We start from the raw sequence: 15,660 nt of genomic DNA, 5'->3' as shown, positions 1-15,660 counted from the left end.
CGGATCACAAGGTCGGGAGTTTGAGACAAGCCTGGCCAACACAGTGAAACCACATCTCTACTAAAAAATACAAAAATTAGCTGGGCGTGGTGGTGTGAACCTGTAATCCCAGCTATTTGGGAGGCAGAGGTTGCAGTGAGCTGAGATGGTGCCACTGCACTCCAGCCTGGGCAACAGAGCGAGACTCTGTCTCGGGAGAGAAAAAAAAAAAAAAGAAGGTCCTTATTATGGGATACATACTAAAGTAATTGGGTGAACTGCCAAGTGATGACATTTACAACTTTCAAATGTATAGTTAAAAATATAGCTATATTATATATACATCTGATAGAATAAAACTAATATGCTGTTGTTAAAAATCATTGAATCTTAGTGGATAATTTATAAATATTTATTGTACTATATCAAACTTTCAGTGTTTAAGCAGTTCGTAATGGAAACAGAAAAAATAGTTCGGCTATTCATGAGAACTGAGAAATGGGGCAGTAGCTAAGGGAAAATGAATGAAAAAATGCACTCACAAGTGTCTGGTTCTCAGTATAAGAAATCACAGGAGGTGAGATTCCTAGAACTGTTCCTACAGTGTGTTTTTAGCTGGCAAAGTTACAACAATACCCAAATTTTGCCATCAACTTTGTATTAATTTACAGTAAATAACTAATAGGTAGACCAGTAAGAAGACAGCAAAATTTAAGCCATCTTTGATGTTTTCTTATGGCATCTTTGGTAAGAAACTGGGCCAGGTAAGATGTGGAAGAACATCTGTGAAATCTTTGGATTTATTATTGCGTCTATCACTTGTATATTGTGTGTTGTCTTCTCACCCATCACATCCCAGCATCATGGCTGGCTTTACCTGCTTTGGGGAAATTAATCCTGATGTTGTAGGTGTTAGTCCATACATGTACGTCAGGTTTGTGGTTGGTTGGATCTGTGGTCTAGGGTGAGAACTCATTGTATTAATAAAAGGAAAACTTGTACTATGAAGGTGAGTTCCTATAAAAATCTGGTATGGTGGTGGAGGGGAGGCTCAACAGTCAATCGGCCTGAGTTTAAAATGTTTCTGAATCTCAAAATGTTAAACATACCAGTGATTAAATGGAGCACTATGGCAATCTTGCTACTCACTAATGTGTGACCTGAGTGAGCCTCAGTTTTTTCATTTATCCATTAGGGCTTTTTTTTTTTAAGTGAATCCTTTTTTTTTTTTTTTTTTTTTTGAGACAGCGTCTCACACTGTCACCCAGGCTGGAGTGCAGTGGCGTGATCTTGGCTCACTGCAACCTCCGCGTCCCATGTTCAAGCAATTCTTCTGTCTCAGCCTCCCAAGTGGCTGGGATTACAGGCACCCACCATCATGCCTGGCTAATTTTTATATTTTTGTAGAGACAGGGTTTCACCATGTTGGCCAGGCTGTTCTTGAACTCCTGACCTCAGATGATCCACCCGCCTCAGCCTCCCAAAGTGTTGGGGTTACAGGCATGAGCCACCGTGCCCAGCCTATTAAGTGAATCTTAACCTTTCTTGTTACAGGCGTGTCCTTGTGTCCCACGAAAGCAGTTTACTTTGATTGTCGCCTTTGCCCAGATCTAAAGACAAGGCTTAATCAACTTGAATTTGATATCAGACACTGGCAGGAGTCGGTGCCTTCTTTAGATTAGATAATTAGGGCCTATATTAGTTTGCAAGGGCCACCATAAAAAAGAACCACAGACTGGGTGGTTTAAACAACAGAAATGTATTTTCTCACAGTTCTGGAGGCTAGAAGTCTGAGATCAAGTTGTCAGAAGAGGTCAGGTGCAGTGGCTCATGCCTGTAATCCCAGCACTTTGGGAAGCCAAGGCGGGCGGATCACGGAGTTTGAGACCAGCCTCAACATGGTGAGACCCTGTTTCTACTAAAAATGCAAAAAATTAGCCAGGCATGCTGGCCCGTACCTGTAATCCCAGCTACTCAGGAAGCTGAGGCAGGAGGATCGCTTGAACCCCGGAGACAGAGGTTGCAGGGAGCTGAGATTGTGCCCCTGCATTCCAGCCTGGGTGACAGAGCGAGACCCTGTCTCAAAAAAAAAAAAGTTGTCAGAAGGGTTGTTTTATTCTCAGCCATTTGTTGTTGGCTTCTATATAGCTGTCTTCATGTTCCCATGCTATTCTCCCTCTCTTGTTTTAAGGATACCAGTTACTGGATTAGGGCCTACCCCAATAACCTTATTTACCTTAATTACCTCTTGAAGGACTCTATCTTCAAATATAGACGCATTTTGAGGTATTGGGGTTTAGGACTTCATAATATGAATTAGGAACAGACATGATTCAGCCATTTTAAGGCCCCTACCTATTTTGTATTATTGCTAGCTCTTTGGTTTTAAAAGCTTAGAAAGTGCATGGCAACTTTAGACATTCCCTAGAAATGAAAGGTGTGACTTCAGAGACCTATTCACTTTGAGAGAGTTCCTTGACTAAGAAACTCAAAGATAGTCTAGGACAGCCAGATGCTAGAAAAGGTTTATTTGTATTGTGAATTTTAAAAAATTCATCCACAGCAAGTAAGGGAATACATAATGGAAAAAGCCACTGGCCTGCTGGATCCCTGAGATTCCAGATGTGCTTTTGCAGATGTTCCTCCTTGCAATCTAACCTCCCTTGTCTGCTTCCCCAGTGAAGTCATAAGCAAATATTTGTGATAGTTTCTTGTCACCATGGTGACTAAAGAAGCTCAGCATGGCTCTCCTCCCAGCTTCACTGTCAGCTGTGCTTGAAGGAGAGGCTAGCGTCCAGGACAGCCCAGGCTCAGTCATGAAAAGCTATGTGTCTGGTAATAGGGGACAGCAGTTCATAGTGCTGCCTTCAGAAATCTGTTCTCTACCCTGTTAGTCTCACAGGGATCATCAGGGGCCTCAAAGGGAGTGCAGAGGTGCAGACACAGCTCACTTGCAGCCTCAACCTCCTGGGCTCAAGCAATCCTCCTGCCTCAGCCTCCCAAGTAGCTGGGACCACAGGTGCACGCCACCATGCCCAGCTAATTTTGGAATTTTTTTTGTAGAGATTGTGGTTTCGCCATATTGCTCAGGCTGCTCTTGAATCCCTGGGCTCAAGCAGTCTGCCCACTTTGGCCTCCCAAAGTGCCGGCAGTACAGGCTTGAGCCCAGGCTACAATGCCAATTAAAAAAAAAATTATTCCAGCCTGGGCAACATGGAGAAACTCCATCTCTACTAAAAATACAAAAATTAGCCGGGCATGGTGGTGGGTGCCTGTAATCCCCACTACTTGAGGCTGAGGCAGGAGAATCACTTGAATCTGGGAGATGGAGGCTGCAGTGAGCCGAGATCGTGCCACTGTCTCCAGCCCAGGTGACAGAGCGAGATTCTATCTTAAAAAAAAAAAAAAAATTATTAGTGGTAAAATATATGTAACAAAATTTTCAATTTAAGTGTACAATACAGTGGCATTAATTACAGTTACAGTGTTATGTGACCATCATCACCACTATTTCCAAATATTTTACTACCCCTAACAGAAATTCTGCACCCACTAAGCAATAACTCCCTATTTTCCTCTCCTCTTAGCACCCGGTAACCTCTAATCTACTTTCTGTCTCTGAGTTTGACTCTAGGTACCTGATGTAAGTGGAATATTTTGTGTCTTGCTTATTTCACTTAGCATATTAATTTCAAGGTTCAATCATGTTGTAGCATGTGTTAGACCTTCATTCCTTTTTTGGCTGAATGATATTCTATGGTATCCATATGCAGTAGTCCTTGCCTTATCCACAGGGAATATATTCCAAGACCCCCAGTTGGATACCTGCAACGACAGATGGTACCAAACCATATATACTATATTATTTCCTATATATACATACTTATGATGAAGTTTAATTTGTAAATTAGGCACAATAAGAGATTGAGAGCAATAATAATAAAATAGAACACTTAGAACAATATGCCAGCATCATCACTTTTGCACTTTGGGGCCATTATTAGGTAAAATAAGGATTACTGGAACACAAACACTGCAATATCTGCTACTAACTGGCAGTGTGTACAGTGTGGATACACTGGACAAAGGGATGATTCATGTCCCAGGTGGAATAGATGGGTTGGCGTGATATTTCATCATGCTACTTGGAATAGTATGAAATTTAAAACTTACAAATTGTTTTTATCTGGAAATTTCCATTTAATATTTTCAGACCACTATTGTCCATGGGTAACTGACACTCTGCAAAGCAAAACTGAATAAGGGAGGAATAGTATAAAAGTAGAATTGCTGGATTATATAGTAATTCTTTTTAATTTTTTTAGGAACTACTATTCTGTTTTCCATAGTGGCTGCACCATTTTCCATTCTTATCAGCAATCCACCAGGTTCTAGATCTTAGCCAACGTGTGCTTTTATTATTCTTATTCCATCCTAGTAGGTGTGGAGTAGTATGTCATTGTGGTTTTTAAAACTTTTTTTTTTTTTTTTTTGAGATGGAGTCTTGCTCTGTCGCCCAGGGTGGAGTGCAGTGACACAATCTCGGCTCACTGTAACCTCCACCTTCCAGGTACAAGCAGTTCTCCTGCGTCAGCCTCCTGAGTAGCTGGGATTACAGGGATGTGTCACTATGCCCAGCTAATTTTGTATTTTTAGTAGAGATGGGATTTCTCCATGTTGGCCAGGCTGGAGGGTCCCACCCTTAGATAATCTCCCCACCTCAGCCTCCCAAAGTGCTGGAATTACAGGCATAAGCCACCGCGCCTGGCCTAAATTTTTTTTTTTTTTTCTTGAGACAGAGTCTCACACTGTCACCCAGGCTGCAGTGCAGTGGTGCGATCTCGGCTCACTGCAAACTCCGCCTCCCAGGTTCATGCCATTCTCCTGCCTCAGCCTCCCATGTAGCTGGGACTACAGGGGCCCACCACCACACCCGGCTAATTTTTTTGTTGTATTTTTAGTAGAGGTGGGGTTTCACTGGGTTAGCCACCCACCTCGGCCTCCCAACGTGCTGGGATTACAGACGTGAGCCACCGCGCCTGGCTGAAAAAAAAGCTGTTTTTTTCAGTCAGCTTTCTTAGGTTGAATCATTGTGGTTTTGATTTGTATTTCTTTTTTTTTTTGGAGATGGAGCAAGCTCTGTTCCCCAAGCCGAAGTGCAGCAGCACGATCTCAGCTCACTGCAACCTCCGCCTCCTGGGTTCAAGTGATTCTCCCACCTCAGCCTCCTGAGTAGCTGGGATTACAGGCACCCGCCACCATGCCTGGCTAATTCTTGTATTTTTAGTAGAGACGGGGTTTCATCCTGTTGGCCAGGCTGGCCTCAGACTCCTGACCTCAAGTGATCTGCCCGCCTTGGCCTCTCAAAGTGTTGAGATTACAGATGTGAGCCACCCCGCCTGGTCTGGCTAATATTTCATTGTATAGAATGTATAAAATATTTCATTCTCTATACAATGAAATATTTCTTTCTCCACTGAATGGACATAATATCCTTGTTGAAAATCAGTTGGCTGGCCATAGATGTAAAGGTTTATTTCTGGACTCTCAATTCTATTCCGTATGTCCATATGCTTATCCTTATGCCAGTACCACACTGTTTTAATTACTGTACCTTTGTAGTAAGTTATGAAATCAGGACATATGAGTCTTCCGACATTTTAAAGAATGTCTTCCTTAATTTGCATATATTTGTGAATTTTCCAGTTATCCTTCTGTTACTGATTTCTAGCTTCATTCCATGTAGTCAGAGATAATGTTTTATATGACTTCAGTCTTCCAAAATTTATTGAGACGCTTTTAGTGGGCTAACATATGGCCTATCCTGGAGAATCTGTACTTGAGAAGAATGTATATTCTGCTGTTATTGAGTGGAATGCCTTGTGTATCTGTCTTAGGTCTACTTTATAATTTTGTTCAAGTCCTCTGTTACTTATCGATCTCTGTCTAGGTGTTCTGTTCATTATTGAATGTGGCTCATTAAAAGTCTCCAAATATCTGTAGGCCACAGTTGGTGGGGACAAAAAAGTCTCCAAATATTTTCTCTGCACTTCTGTCAGAACTTTCTTCATGTCTGGGGGCTCTTGTTTATTGCATATGTTTTATAATAGTTTGATGAATTGGCCATATGATGTCCTTTCTTTTTGGTAACAGTTTATGACTTAAAGTTTGTTTTGTCAGATATTCATATAGCTATTCCAGCTCTCTTTATTCCCTTCTCATTTCCTTTTGTGTATATTTTTAATTTTTATTTTCTGTGCATGTAGTTTTTTGGATATTTCCTTGTGAACACCATGGGGATTACACTTAATATTCTAACACTCTAGTTGGAATCAGTACCAGCTTAATTCAGTAACACACAAAACGGCTCATGTACAGCACTGTTTCCTCCTTTATGCTGCTGTCATCACACATTGTATGTTTAAACATTGTGTGACCAATAATGTAGATTTATAATTATTGTATGCATTTGTCTTTTAAATCATGTAGGAAATGAAAAGTTACAAACCGATGTATCGTAATACTGGCTTTTATATCTGCCCATATAGTTACCTTTATCAGAGATCTTTGTTTCTTCATATGGCTTCAAGTTACTGTGTCCTTTCATTTCAACCTGAAGGGCTCCCATTAGCATTTTTTTTCTTTTTTGACAGAGTCTTGCTTTGTTGCCCAGGCTGGAGTGCAGTGGTACAATTGCAGCTCACTGCAGCCTGAACCTCACAAGCTCTAGCAGTCCACTTCAGCCTCCCAAGTAGCTGGGACTACAGGTGCATACCACCACGTCCGGCTAATTTTTATATTTTTTTTTGTAGAGATGGGGTTTCAGCACGTTGCCCAGACTGGTCTCCAACTCGGCTCATGTGATCCTCCTGCCTCAGCCTCCCAAAGTGCTGAGATTACAGGCCCAGCCAGCATTTCTTGCAGAGCAGGTCTAGTGGTAACAAAGCCCCTCGGCTTTTGTTTATGGGGAAATGTCATAATTCTCCCTCATTTTTGAAGGACAGTTTTGTCAGATATAGAATTCTTGCTTGACGGTTTTTCTTTCAGCCCTTTGCTTTTTGTTTTGTTTTGCTTTTGAGACAGGGTTTCGCTGTGTCACACAGGCTGGAGTGACGGTGCAATCACGAGTCACTGCAGCATCAACCTCCTGTGCTCAGGCAATCGTCCTGACTTAGAGGTCTCCCAGGTAGCTGGGACCATAGGTGCACGCCACCATGCCCAACTAAATTAAACAAAATTATTTGTAGAGACAGGGTCTTGCTCTGTTGCCCAGGCTAGTCTTGAACTCCTGGGCTCAAGTAATCGTCTGGCCTTGTCCTCCCAAAGTGCTGGGATTACAGGCATGAACCACCGAACCCAGCCTCTTTTCAGCACTTTGTTATTCTACTGCCTTCTGACTTTCGTGATTTCTTTTCTTTTTCTTTTTCTTTTTTTTTGAGACAGGGTCTTGTTCTGTTGCCCAGGCTGGAGTCTAGTGGTGCAACCACGGCTCACTGCAGCTCAACCTCCTGGGCTCTGGTGATCCTTCTACCTCGTCCTCCCAAGTAGCTGGGATTACAGACATACACCACCATGCCCAGCTAATTTTTGTACTTTTTGTAGAGACAGGGTTTTGCCACGTTGCCCAGGCTGTTCTTGAACTCTTAGTCTCGAACACAAGCCATTCGCCTGCCTTGGCCTCCCAGAGTGCTAGGATTTGCTCCCAGCCTGACTCATAATTTCTAATGAGAAATCACCTGTTGATCTTATTGGGCGTCTTTGTATGTGATAAGTCACTTCTTTCTTGCAGCTTTCAAGATTCTGTCTTTGGCTTTCATCAGTTTGATTATGTGTCTCAATGTGGATATCTTCTTTTTCTTTTTTGAGACAGAATCTCACTCTATCACCCAGGCTGGAGTGCAGTCGCATGATCTCGGCTCAGTGCAGTCTCTGCCTCCCGGGTTCAAGTGATTCTCCTGTCTTAGCCCCCCAACTTGCTGGGATTACAGGTGCGTTCCACCATGCCTGGCTAATATTTGGTTTTTTAGTAGGTGCCACCATGCTTGGCTAATTTTTGTTTGTTTTTTTTTTAGTATAGACACAGGGTTTCACCCTGTTGGCCAGGCTGATCTCAAACTCCTGACCTCAGTTGATCCACCTGCCTCGGTATCCCGAATGTGGATATCTTCATTAGAGTTCATTGAGCTCCTTCATGTGTAGATTAATGTGTATTATTTAATTTGGGAAGTTTTTGACCATATTTTTTCAAATATTCTACCTCTTTATCTTCTGCTTTTAGGACTCCCATAATGTGGTGTATATTGGTCTTTTTTTTTTTTTTTTTGAGAAGGAGTCTCACTCTGTCACCCAGGCTGGAGTGCGATCTCAGCTCACTGCAAACTCCACCTCCCGAGTTCAAGCAATTCTCCTGCCTCACCTCTTGAGTAGCTGGGATTACAGGCGCACGCCACCACGCCTGGGTTTTTTTTTTTTATTTTTAGTAGAGACGGGGTTTCACCATATTGGCCAGGCTGGTCTCAAACATCTGACCTCGTGATCCACCCGCCTCAGCCTCCCAAAGTGCTGGGATTATAGGCGTGAGCCACTGCACCTGGCCCCCCTACTTTTTTTTCAATAGAGATGAGATCTTGCTATGTTGCCTAGGCTGGTCTCAAACTGTGGGCTCAAGCTGTCCTCCTGCCTCAGCCTCCAAAATTACAATCATGAGCCACCATCCGGCCATATTGGTCCTTTTAATAGTGTTCCATGGGTCCACTCGATTCTGTTCATTTTTCTTCATTCTTGATTCTTTCTGCTCCTCAGATTGGATAATTTTAATTGATCTGTCTCCAAGTTTGCTACTCTTTTTTTCTATCTGCTCATATCTGCTCTTGAACCCATCTAGTGAATTTTTTATTTCAGTAAGTGTACTTTTGAGCTCTGGAACATTTGTTTGGTTCCTTTTTATAATTTCTTTTTATTGATATTCTCATTTTATTCATATATTGTGTTTCAGATTTCCTTCAGTTCATTGTCCAGGTTTTTCTTTATCTCTTTGAGCATATTTAGGACAGTTGTTTTAGAATCTGTCTAATAAGTCCAGTCTCTGGGCTTCCTCAGGGATGGTTTCCTATTTTTATAAAATTATTTAAAATAGAAACAGGGTCTCCCTATGTTGCCTAGGATGGTCTCTAACTCCTGGCCTCAGGCAGTCCTATCATCTTGGCCTACCGAAGTATTGGGATTATAGGCTTGAGCTACCACACGCAGCTAGGAATGGTTTCTACTTTAATCCATGAATGGGCCATGCTTCCCTGTTTCTGTGTGTGTGTACTGTGCCTTGTTATTTTTTAAAGACAATTTTTAAATGGCAAAAACGTTATTTTATGTTTATCTGCCATATCTAGTGTTTTTCATTTTGTGGAGATCCGAGTTTCCATCTAGTATCATTTTCTTTCTACTTGAAGAATTTTAGCATTTCTTTTTTTTTTTTTTTTTTTTTGAGATGGAGTCTCGCTCCGTCACTAGGCTGGAGTGCAGTGGCACGATCTCAGCTCACTGCAACCTCTGCTTCCCAGGTTCAAGCAATTCTCCTGCCTCAGCCTCCCAAGTAGCTGGGATTACAGGCGCACGCCACCGAGCCCAGCTAATTTTTCTATTTTTAGTAGAGACGGGGTTTCACCATGTCGGTCAGGCTGGTCTCGATCTTGTGACCTCGTGATCCACCCGCCTCAGCCTCCCAAAGTGCTGGGATTACAGGCATGAGCCACCGCGCCCGGCGAATTTTAGCATTTCTTTAGTGCAGGTCAGCTAGAGAAAAAATCTCTCAGCTTTTGTTTATCTGAAAAAGTCTTTATTAATATTATTTTTAATTTAGCCCATGACCTGCTGAATTGCTTTCATTTCAAAAAGTATCTTTGTTGGATATAAAATTCTAGTTTACCAGGTTTTTTTTTTTTTTTTCCAGAACATTAAAAATGTTTTGTTGTTTTCTGACTTATGGTTTCTGACAAGAAGCTAGGCCATTCTTATCTTTGGTCTTAATAGGTCTTTATCTGGCTGCTTTTAAGATTTTATCTGTTGCTGCTTTTCAAGATTTTGGTTGTGATGGGTCTTGTGATTTTCTTTGTTTTTATCTTGCTTAAGGATTAGCATAGCTTTTAGGATTAATGGGATTAGATCTGGAAAATTTTTAGTCTTTTTTTTTTTTTTTTTTTTGAGACAGGGTCTCACTCTATTGCCCAGGCTGTAGTGCAGTAGCATGGTCTTGGCTCACTGCAACCTCCACCTCCCAGGTTCAAGTGATTCTCCTTCCTCAGCCTCCTGAATAGCTGGGATTACAGGCACCAGCTACCACGCCTGGCTAATTTTTATATTTTTAGTAGAGACAGGCTTTCACCAGGCTGGTCTGGAACTCCTGGCCTCAAGGGATCCGTCTGCCTCGGCCTCCCAAAGTGTTGGGATTACAGGCTTGAGCCACCATGCCCTGCCAATTTTTAGTCTTTGCTTGTAAATGTTTTTCTGTCCGTCTCTCAATTTTTTTCCCTGTAAATCCAGTTACTAATATATTAGAGCACTTGAAACCATCCTACTATCTACTGAAGTGTCATTTCTGGATCTAACTTTTGACTGATCTTTCTCCTATGGGTCACAATTTTTCTGCTTCTTGGCATGTATAGTACTTTTTGTTGTTTGTTTGTTTGGAGACAGAGTCTCCCTCTGTCACCAGGCTGGAGTGCAGTAGCATGATCTCTGCTCGCTGCAACTTCCACCTCCCTGGTTCAAGTGGTTCTCCTGCCCCAGCCTCCTGAGTAGCTGGGACTACAGGTGCGTGCCACCAAGCTCAGCTAATTTTTGTATTTTTAGTAGAGACGAGGTTTCACCATGTTGGCCAGGATGGTCTCAATCTCTTGACCTTGTGATCCACCCACCTCGGCCTCCCAAAGTGCTGGGATTACAGCTGTGAGCCACCACGCCCTGGCTGTTTTTGTTTTTTAGAGACAGGGTCTCACTCTGTTGCCCAGGCTGGAGTACAGTGGTGCAGTCATAGCTCACTGCAGCCTTGAACTCCTAGGTTCTTCAAGCTATCCTCCCACCTCAGCCTTCCAAAGTGCTGGGATTTATAGGCATGAGCCACCATGCCTAGCTCTGGCCCATAATTTTTAATTGGATTCCAAGCATTGTGAATTTTATGTTTTTAGTGTCTGGATTTTCTTGTCTTTTTTTAAAGGATGTAGGGCGTTTTATAGCTGTTCTGTTTTAGCAGTGTAAGGCTTGTTTTTAAGCTTCATAAGTAGCCTTTTCTGGGAATAGTTTAATCCCACTACTAAGCCATAGTCCTTCTAGGGTCTCTACTGTGCCCTGAGTGATCAGGGAGAAATCTCCATTCAGATTTGTCTAAAGTCTCTCAGCCCTGTGCGAGCTCTGGGAACTGTTGAGCTTACATACAGCTTCTCAGTTGCCCTTTGCGTGACTCATGGAGCTTCACCCAGCATGTATGCATCCTTAGTCTTCAGGAAAGATTTAGGGAACCCCAAACAGATTTCCCAATTTTTTTTTCTGCCTATTTCTCTCCTCGCTGGCATGCTGGCTCAGTGTTTTCAGCCAGCTCAGTCTCACTGAAGGCTCTAGTCTCTCCTCCACTACTCAGATTTCCGTGGTGCTGTTTGGGACCCCTCTTCTGCTATAGAATGTGCCTCTGGGCAGAAAGCCAAGGAGACAAGTAGAGCTCACTTGATTCGTTTCCCTCTTGGAGAATCACAATTCTGCATTGCTATTGCCCGATGTCTGAAACAGTTTATAGCAACAGGGGAAATCCTATCCCTCTTATTCCATCATGGCTAGAAGTGGAAGTGATAACTATATTAATATCCAACAAAATAAAAAGGGCAACAAGGGCATTGTTAAGGAATAATTTGGCTCACTTTATAACAAACGTCTATTCACAGTCAAGATACAACAGTTCTGAATTTGTATGCTTCTAATGAAATAGTATTAAAATACATAAAGCAAAATTCAACTATGGGGAATGGCTACATTCACTATCAATAAGGAAAACATTAGTGAAGTGAAACATTAATAGAAGAGTTGAACAACATGATGGGCGTGGTGGCTCATGCCTATACTCCCAGCACTTTGGGAGGCTGAGGCAGGGGGATCGCTTGAGGACAGGAGTTCAAGACCAGCCTAGACAACATAGTGAGACCCCATCTCTACAAAAAAAAAATAAAAATTAGCCACGCATGGTAGTATGAGCCTGTAGTCCCAGCTACTCAGGCTAAGGCAAGAGAATTGTTTTAGCCCTGGAAGTTGGGGCTGTGGTGAGCCGTGATCGTGCACTGCACTCCAGCCTAGGCAATAGAGCGAGGCCCTATCTCAAAAAATAATGAATAAATAAAGAACAACATGATGACAACTTAATTTAATGGACATGATATTCAGAAAGCCATGCACAATAATTTAAGAATGCAGATTCTTCTCAAGCACACATGGGACACTTACGTAAATTGAATAAATCAAAAGTAATTAGATATTTAGAACTGAATTACAATACAAATATTAATTTGAAGGAAATTTATAAGCTTTAGAAAGGTAATATAGAAGTATAGTGTGGGGCCAGGCATGGTGGCTCACGCCTGTAATCCCAGCACTTTGGGAGGCCGAGGCAGGCAGATCACGAGGTCAGGAGATCAAGACCATCCTGGCTAACACGGTGAAACCCCGTCTCTACTAAAAATACAAAAAATTAGCCGGACATGGTGGCAGGCGCCAGTAGTCCCAGCTACTCGGGAGGCTGAGGCAGGAGAATGGCGCGAACCCAGGAGGCGGAGCTTGCAGTGAGCTGAGATGGCGCCACAGCATTCCAGCCTGGGCGACAGAGGGAGACTCTGTCTTAAAAAAAAAAAAAAAAAATTAGCCAGGCGTGGTGGTGCACACCTGCAATCCCAGCTACTTGGGAGGCTGAGGCAGGAGAATCACATGAACCCAGGAGGCGGAGGGTTGCAGTGAGCCAAGATCGCGCCATTGCACTCCAGACTGGGTGACACAGTGAGACTGTCTCAAAAAAATATATATGTAGTGTGAACATTAATTACTTAGATATACAACTTAAATTAGAAAAAATGTAGAAAGGAGATAGAAGTCATATAGTAGAGAAGACTCAATGAAGCTAAAACTTGGATCTTTCAAAAGACTAAAATAAAAATAGGCAAGTCTCTGGTAAAGGTTCTCAAGAACAAAAGAGGGCACAAATAAGATAATATTAAGGATAAAGGAAGTACACCGCCACAGATAACTGATTTAAAAGAACGTGAACAGGCCGGGCACAGTGGCTCATGCCTGTAATCCCAGCACTTTGGGAGGCTGAGGCAGGCAGATCACCTGAGGTCAGGAGTTCGAGATCAGTCTGGCCAACATGGTGAAACCCCGTCTCTACTAAAAATACAAAAATTAGCCGGGTGTGGTGGCAGCCTCCTGTAGTCCCGGCTACTCGGGAGGGTGAGGCAGGAGAATCATTTGAACCTGGGAGGCATAGGTTGCAGTGAGTCAAGATTGTGCCATTGCACTCCAGCCTGGGCAACAGAAGTGAAACTCTGTCTCAAAAAAAAAAAAGAAAAAAGAAAAATATTTAAAATTATAGAAACAAACATTTTTCACAGAAGGGGAAACATATGGCTAATAACAACATGAAATCTAACCTCATTAGTAATCTGGGATATGCAAATAATTATCTCTCTGAAATACTTTATGACACCCAGTAGATTGTCAAAAGTATTGGTCAAGATATTTGTCAGTGGCAGTACAATGGAAGACAACCTTGGCACTAGCTGGTCAAGTTAACATTTATTTACCTACAACTGAGTAATTCAATGCTTAGAACAGCAGTTCTTGGCTGGGCGTGGTTGCTAACGCCGATAGTCCCAGCACTTTGAGAGGCTAAGGCAGGTGGATCACCTGAGGTCAAGAGTTTGAGACCAGCCTGGCCAACATGGTGAGACCCCGTCTCTACTAAAAATACAAAAATTAACTAGTTGTTGGCCGGGCGCAGTGGCTCATGCTTGTAATCCCAGCACTTTGGGAGGCCAAGGTGGGCAGATTACGAGGTCAGGAGATCGAGACCACGGTGAAACCCCGTCTCTACTAAAAACACAAAAAATTAGCCGGACGTGGTGGCAGGCGCCTGTAGTCCCAGCTACTCGGAGAGGCTGAGGCAGGAGAATGGCGTGAACCCAGGAGGCGGAGCTTGCAGTGAGCCGAGATCGCGCCACTGCACTCCAGCCTGGGTGACAGAGCGAGACTCCCTCTCAAAAAAAAAAAAAAAAAAATTAACTAGTTGTAGTGGTGTGCGCCTGTAATCCCAGCTACTCGGAAGGCTGAGGCAGGAAAATCACTTGAGCCCGGGAGGCAGAGGTTGCAGTGAGCCGATATCGTGCCACTGCACTCCAACCTGGGTGACAGAGTGAGACCCTGTCTCAACAACAACAAAAAACAGCAGTTCTCAAAGTGTAGTCTGCAGACCCCTGGGATTACAGGTGGGAGCCACTGTGCCTGGTGTGTTCCTGTTTTATTAAAGATTAAATTCTGAAGCAATAAAAGTTAAAGGAGCTTGTCCAAGGTTGCACAGCTAACAAGTAGAAGGGTCAGGATTTGAACCCAGACAGTCTGTCTCTGGGACCCACACTTTTAACTACTAAGCTTATACTAATTTCTATAATACCACCTGTTCAGCAAGCTTATTGTAATTAAAGGAGACTGGGGCTGGGGGGCACGTAGAGATGTCAGGTGCTATTGAGAGCTCCCAGAGAGCTGTATCCCCCCAGGGCAGGGGAGGGTGAAGGGTGGGTAGAGACAGAAGTCTAGTGAAAAGGAAATGCTGTCCTCTCAAGAGTTTTTGGCAATGTGTATCTTTTCTTCTAGAGACCATGGCGAGCCCAGGGAAAGACAATTATCGAATGAAGAGCTATAAGAACAACGCTCTAAACCCTGAAGAAATGAGACGAAGAAGAGAGGAAGAGGGCATTCAGCTCCGGAAGCAGAAGCGGGAGCAACAGGTGAGTTAATGGGAGTATTCTCAAACATACCATTCTGGGAAACAAGCCCCTATGGTTGGCCTCCACCATGCACCCTGACTTGCCCTGTAGAAAAGTAGCTTACTAGGCGGGCGTGGTGGCCCATGTCTGTAATCCCAGCACTTTGGGAGGCCAAGGCAGGAAGATCACTTGAGGTCAGGAGTTCGAGACCAGCCTGGCCAACATGGTGAAACTTCATTTTCTCTACTAAAAATACAGAAATTAGCCAGAAGTGGTGGCATGCGCCTGCAATCTCAGCTACTTGGGAGGCTGAAGCAGGAGAATTGCTTGAACCTGGGAGGCGGAGGTTGCAGGAGCCAAGTTCATGCCATTGCACTCCAGCCTGGGCAACAAGAGTGAAACTCCATCTCAAAAAAAAAAAAAAGAAAGAAAGAAAAGAAAAGGAGCTTACTCCAGTTTCCTTTGTTGTAAATAAATGTTGGGAGCTTTGAGAAAGAGAAAACTGACCTTATCCCCTTTTCACAAGTTAGACCAACTTAGACATCATTTATGTCTTTACTATAACATTCTAGTTCTAGCTCCTTGTTACCTTTTCTTTTCTTTCTTTCTTTTTTTTTTTTGAGACGGAGTCTCGTTCTGTCGCCCAGGCTGGAGTGCAATGGCACGATCTCTG

General features: G+C 43.1%; 1 protein-coding gene across 3 annotated transcripts in view; it reads left to right on the top strand.

Moving 5' to 3' along the window:
* KPNA6 (karyopherin subunit alpha 6) overlaps positions 1-15,660 on the top strand; it is a 65,374-nt gene that overhangs the window by 29,950 nt on the left and 19,764 nt on the right. For 2 of the 3 annotated variants that reach the window (XM_055254602.2, XM_063627960.1), the window contains exon 2: positions 14,875-15,008. In XM_055254602.2, the coding sequence (XP_055110577.1) occupies positions 14,875-15,008 (134 nt within the window). Of the gene's footprint in view, positions 1-2,705; positions 2,815-14,874; positions 15,009-15,660 lie in introns of those variants that run through there. The other variant, XM_055254601.1, reaches the window with a different exon arrangement.

This window comes from Symphalangus syndactylus, chromosome 12 (assembly GCF_028878055.3).
Source record: "Symphalangus syndactylus isolate Jambi chromosome 12, NHGRI_mSymSyn1-v2.1_pri, whole genome shotgun sequence".
In the NCBI taxonomy this organism is placed as follows: domain Eukaryota; kingdom Metazoa; phylum Chordata; class Mammalia; order Primates; family Hylobatidae; genus Symphalangus; species Symphalangus syndactylus.
This window is presented reverse-complemented; position numbering and strand designations above follow the sequence as displayed.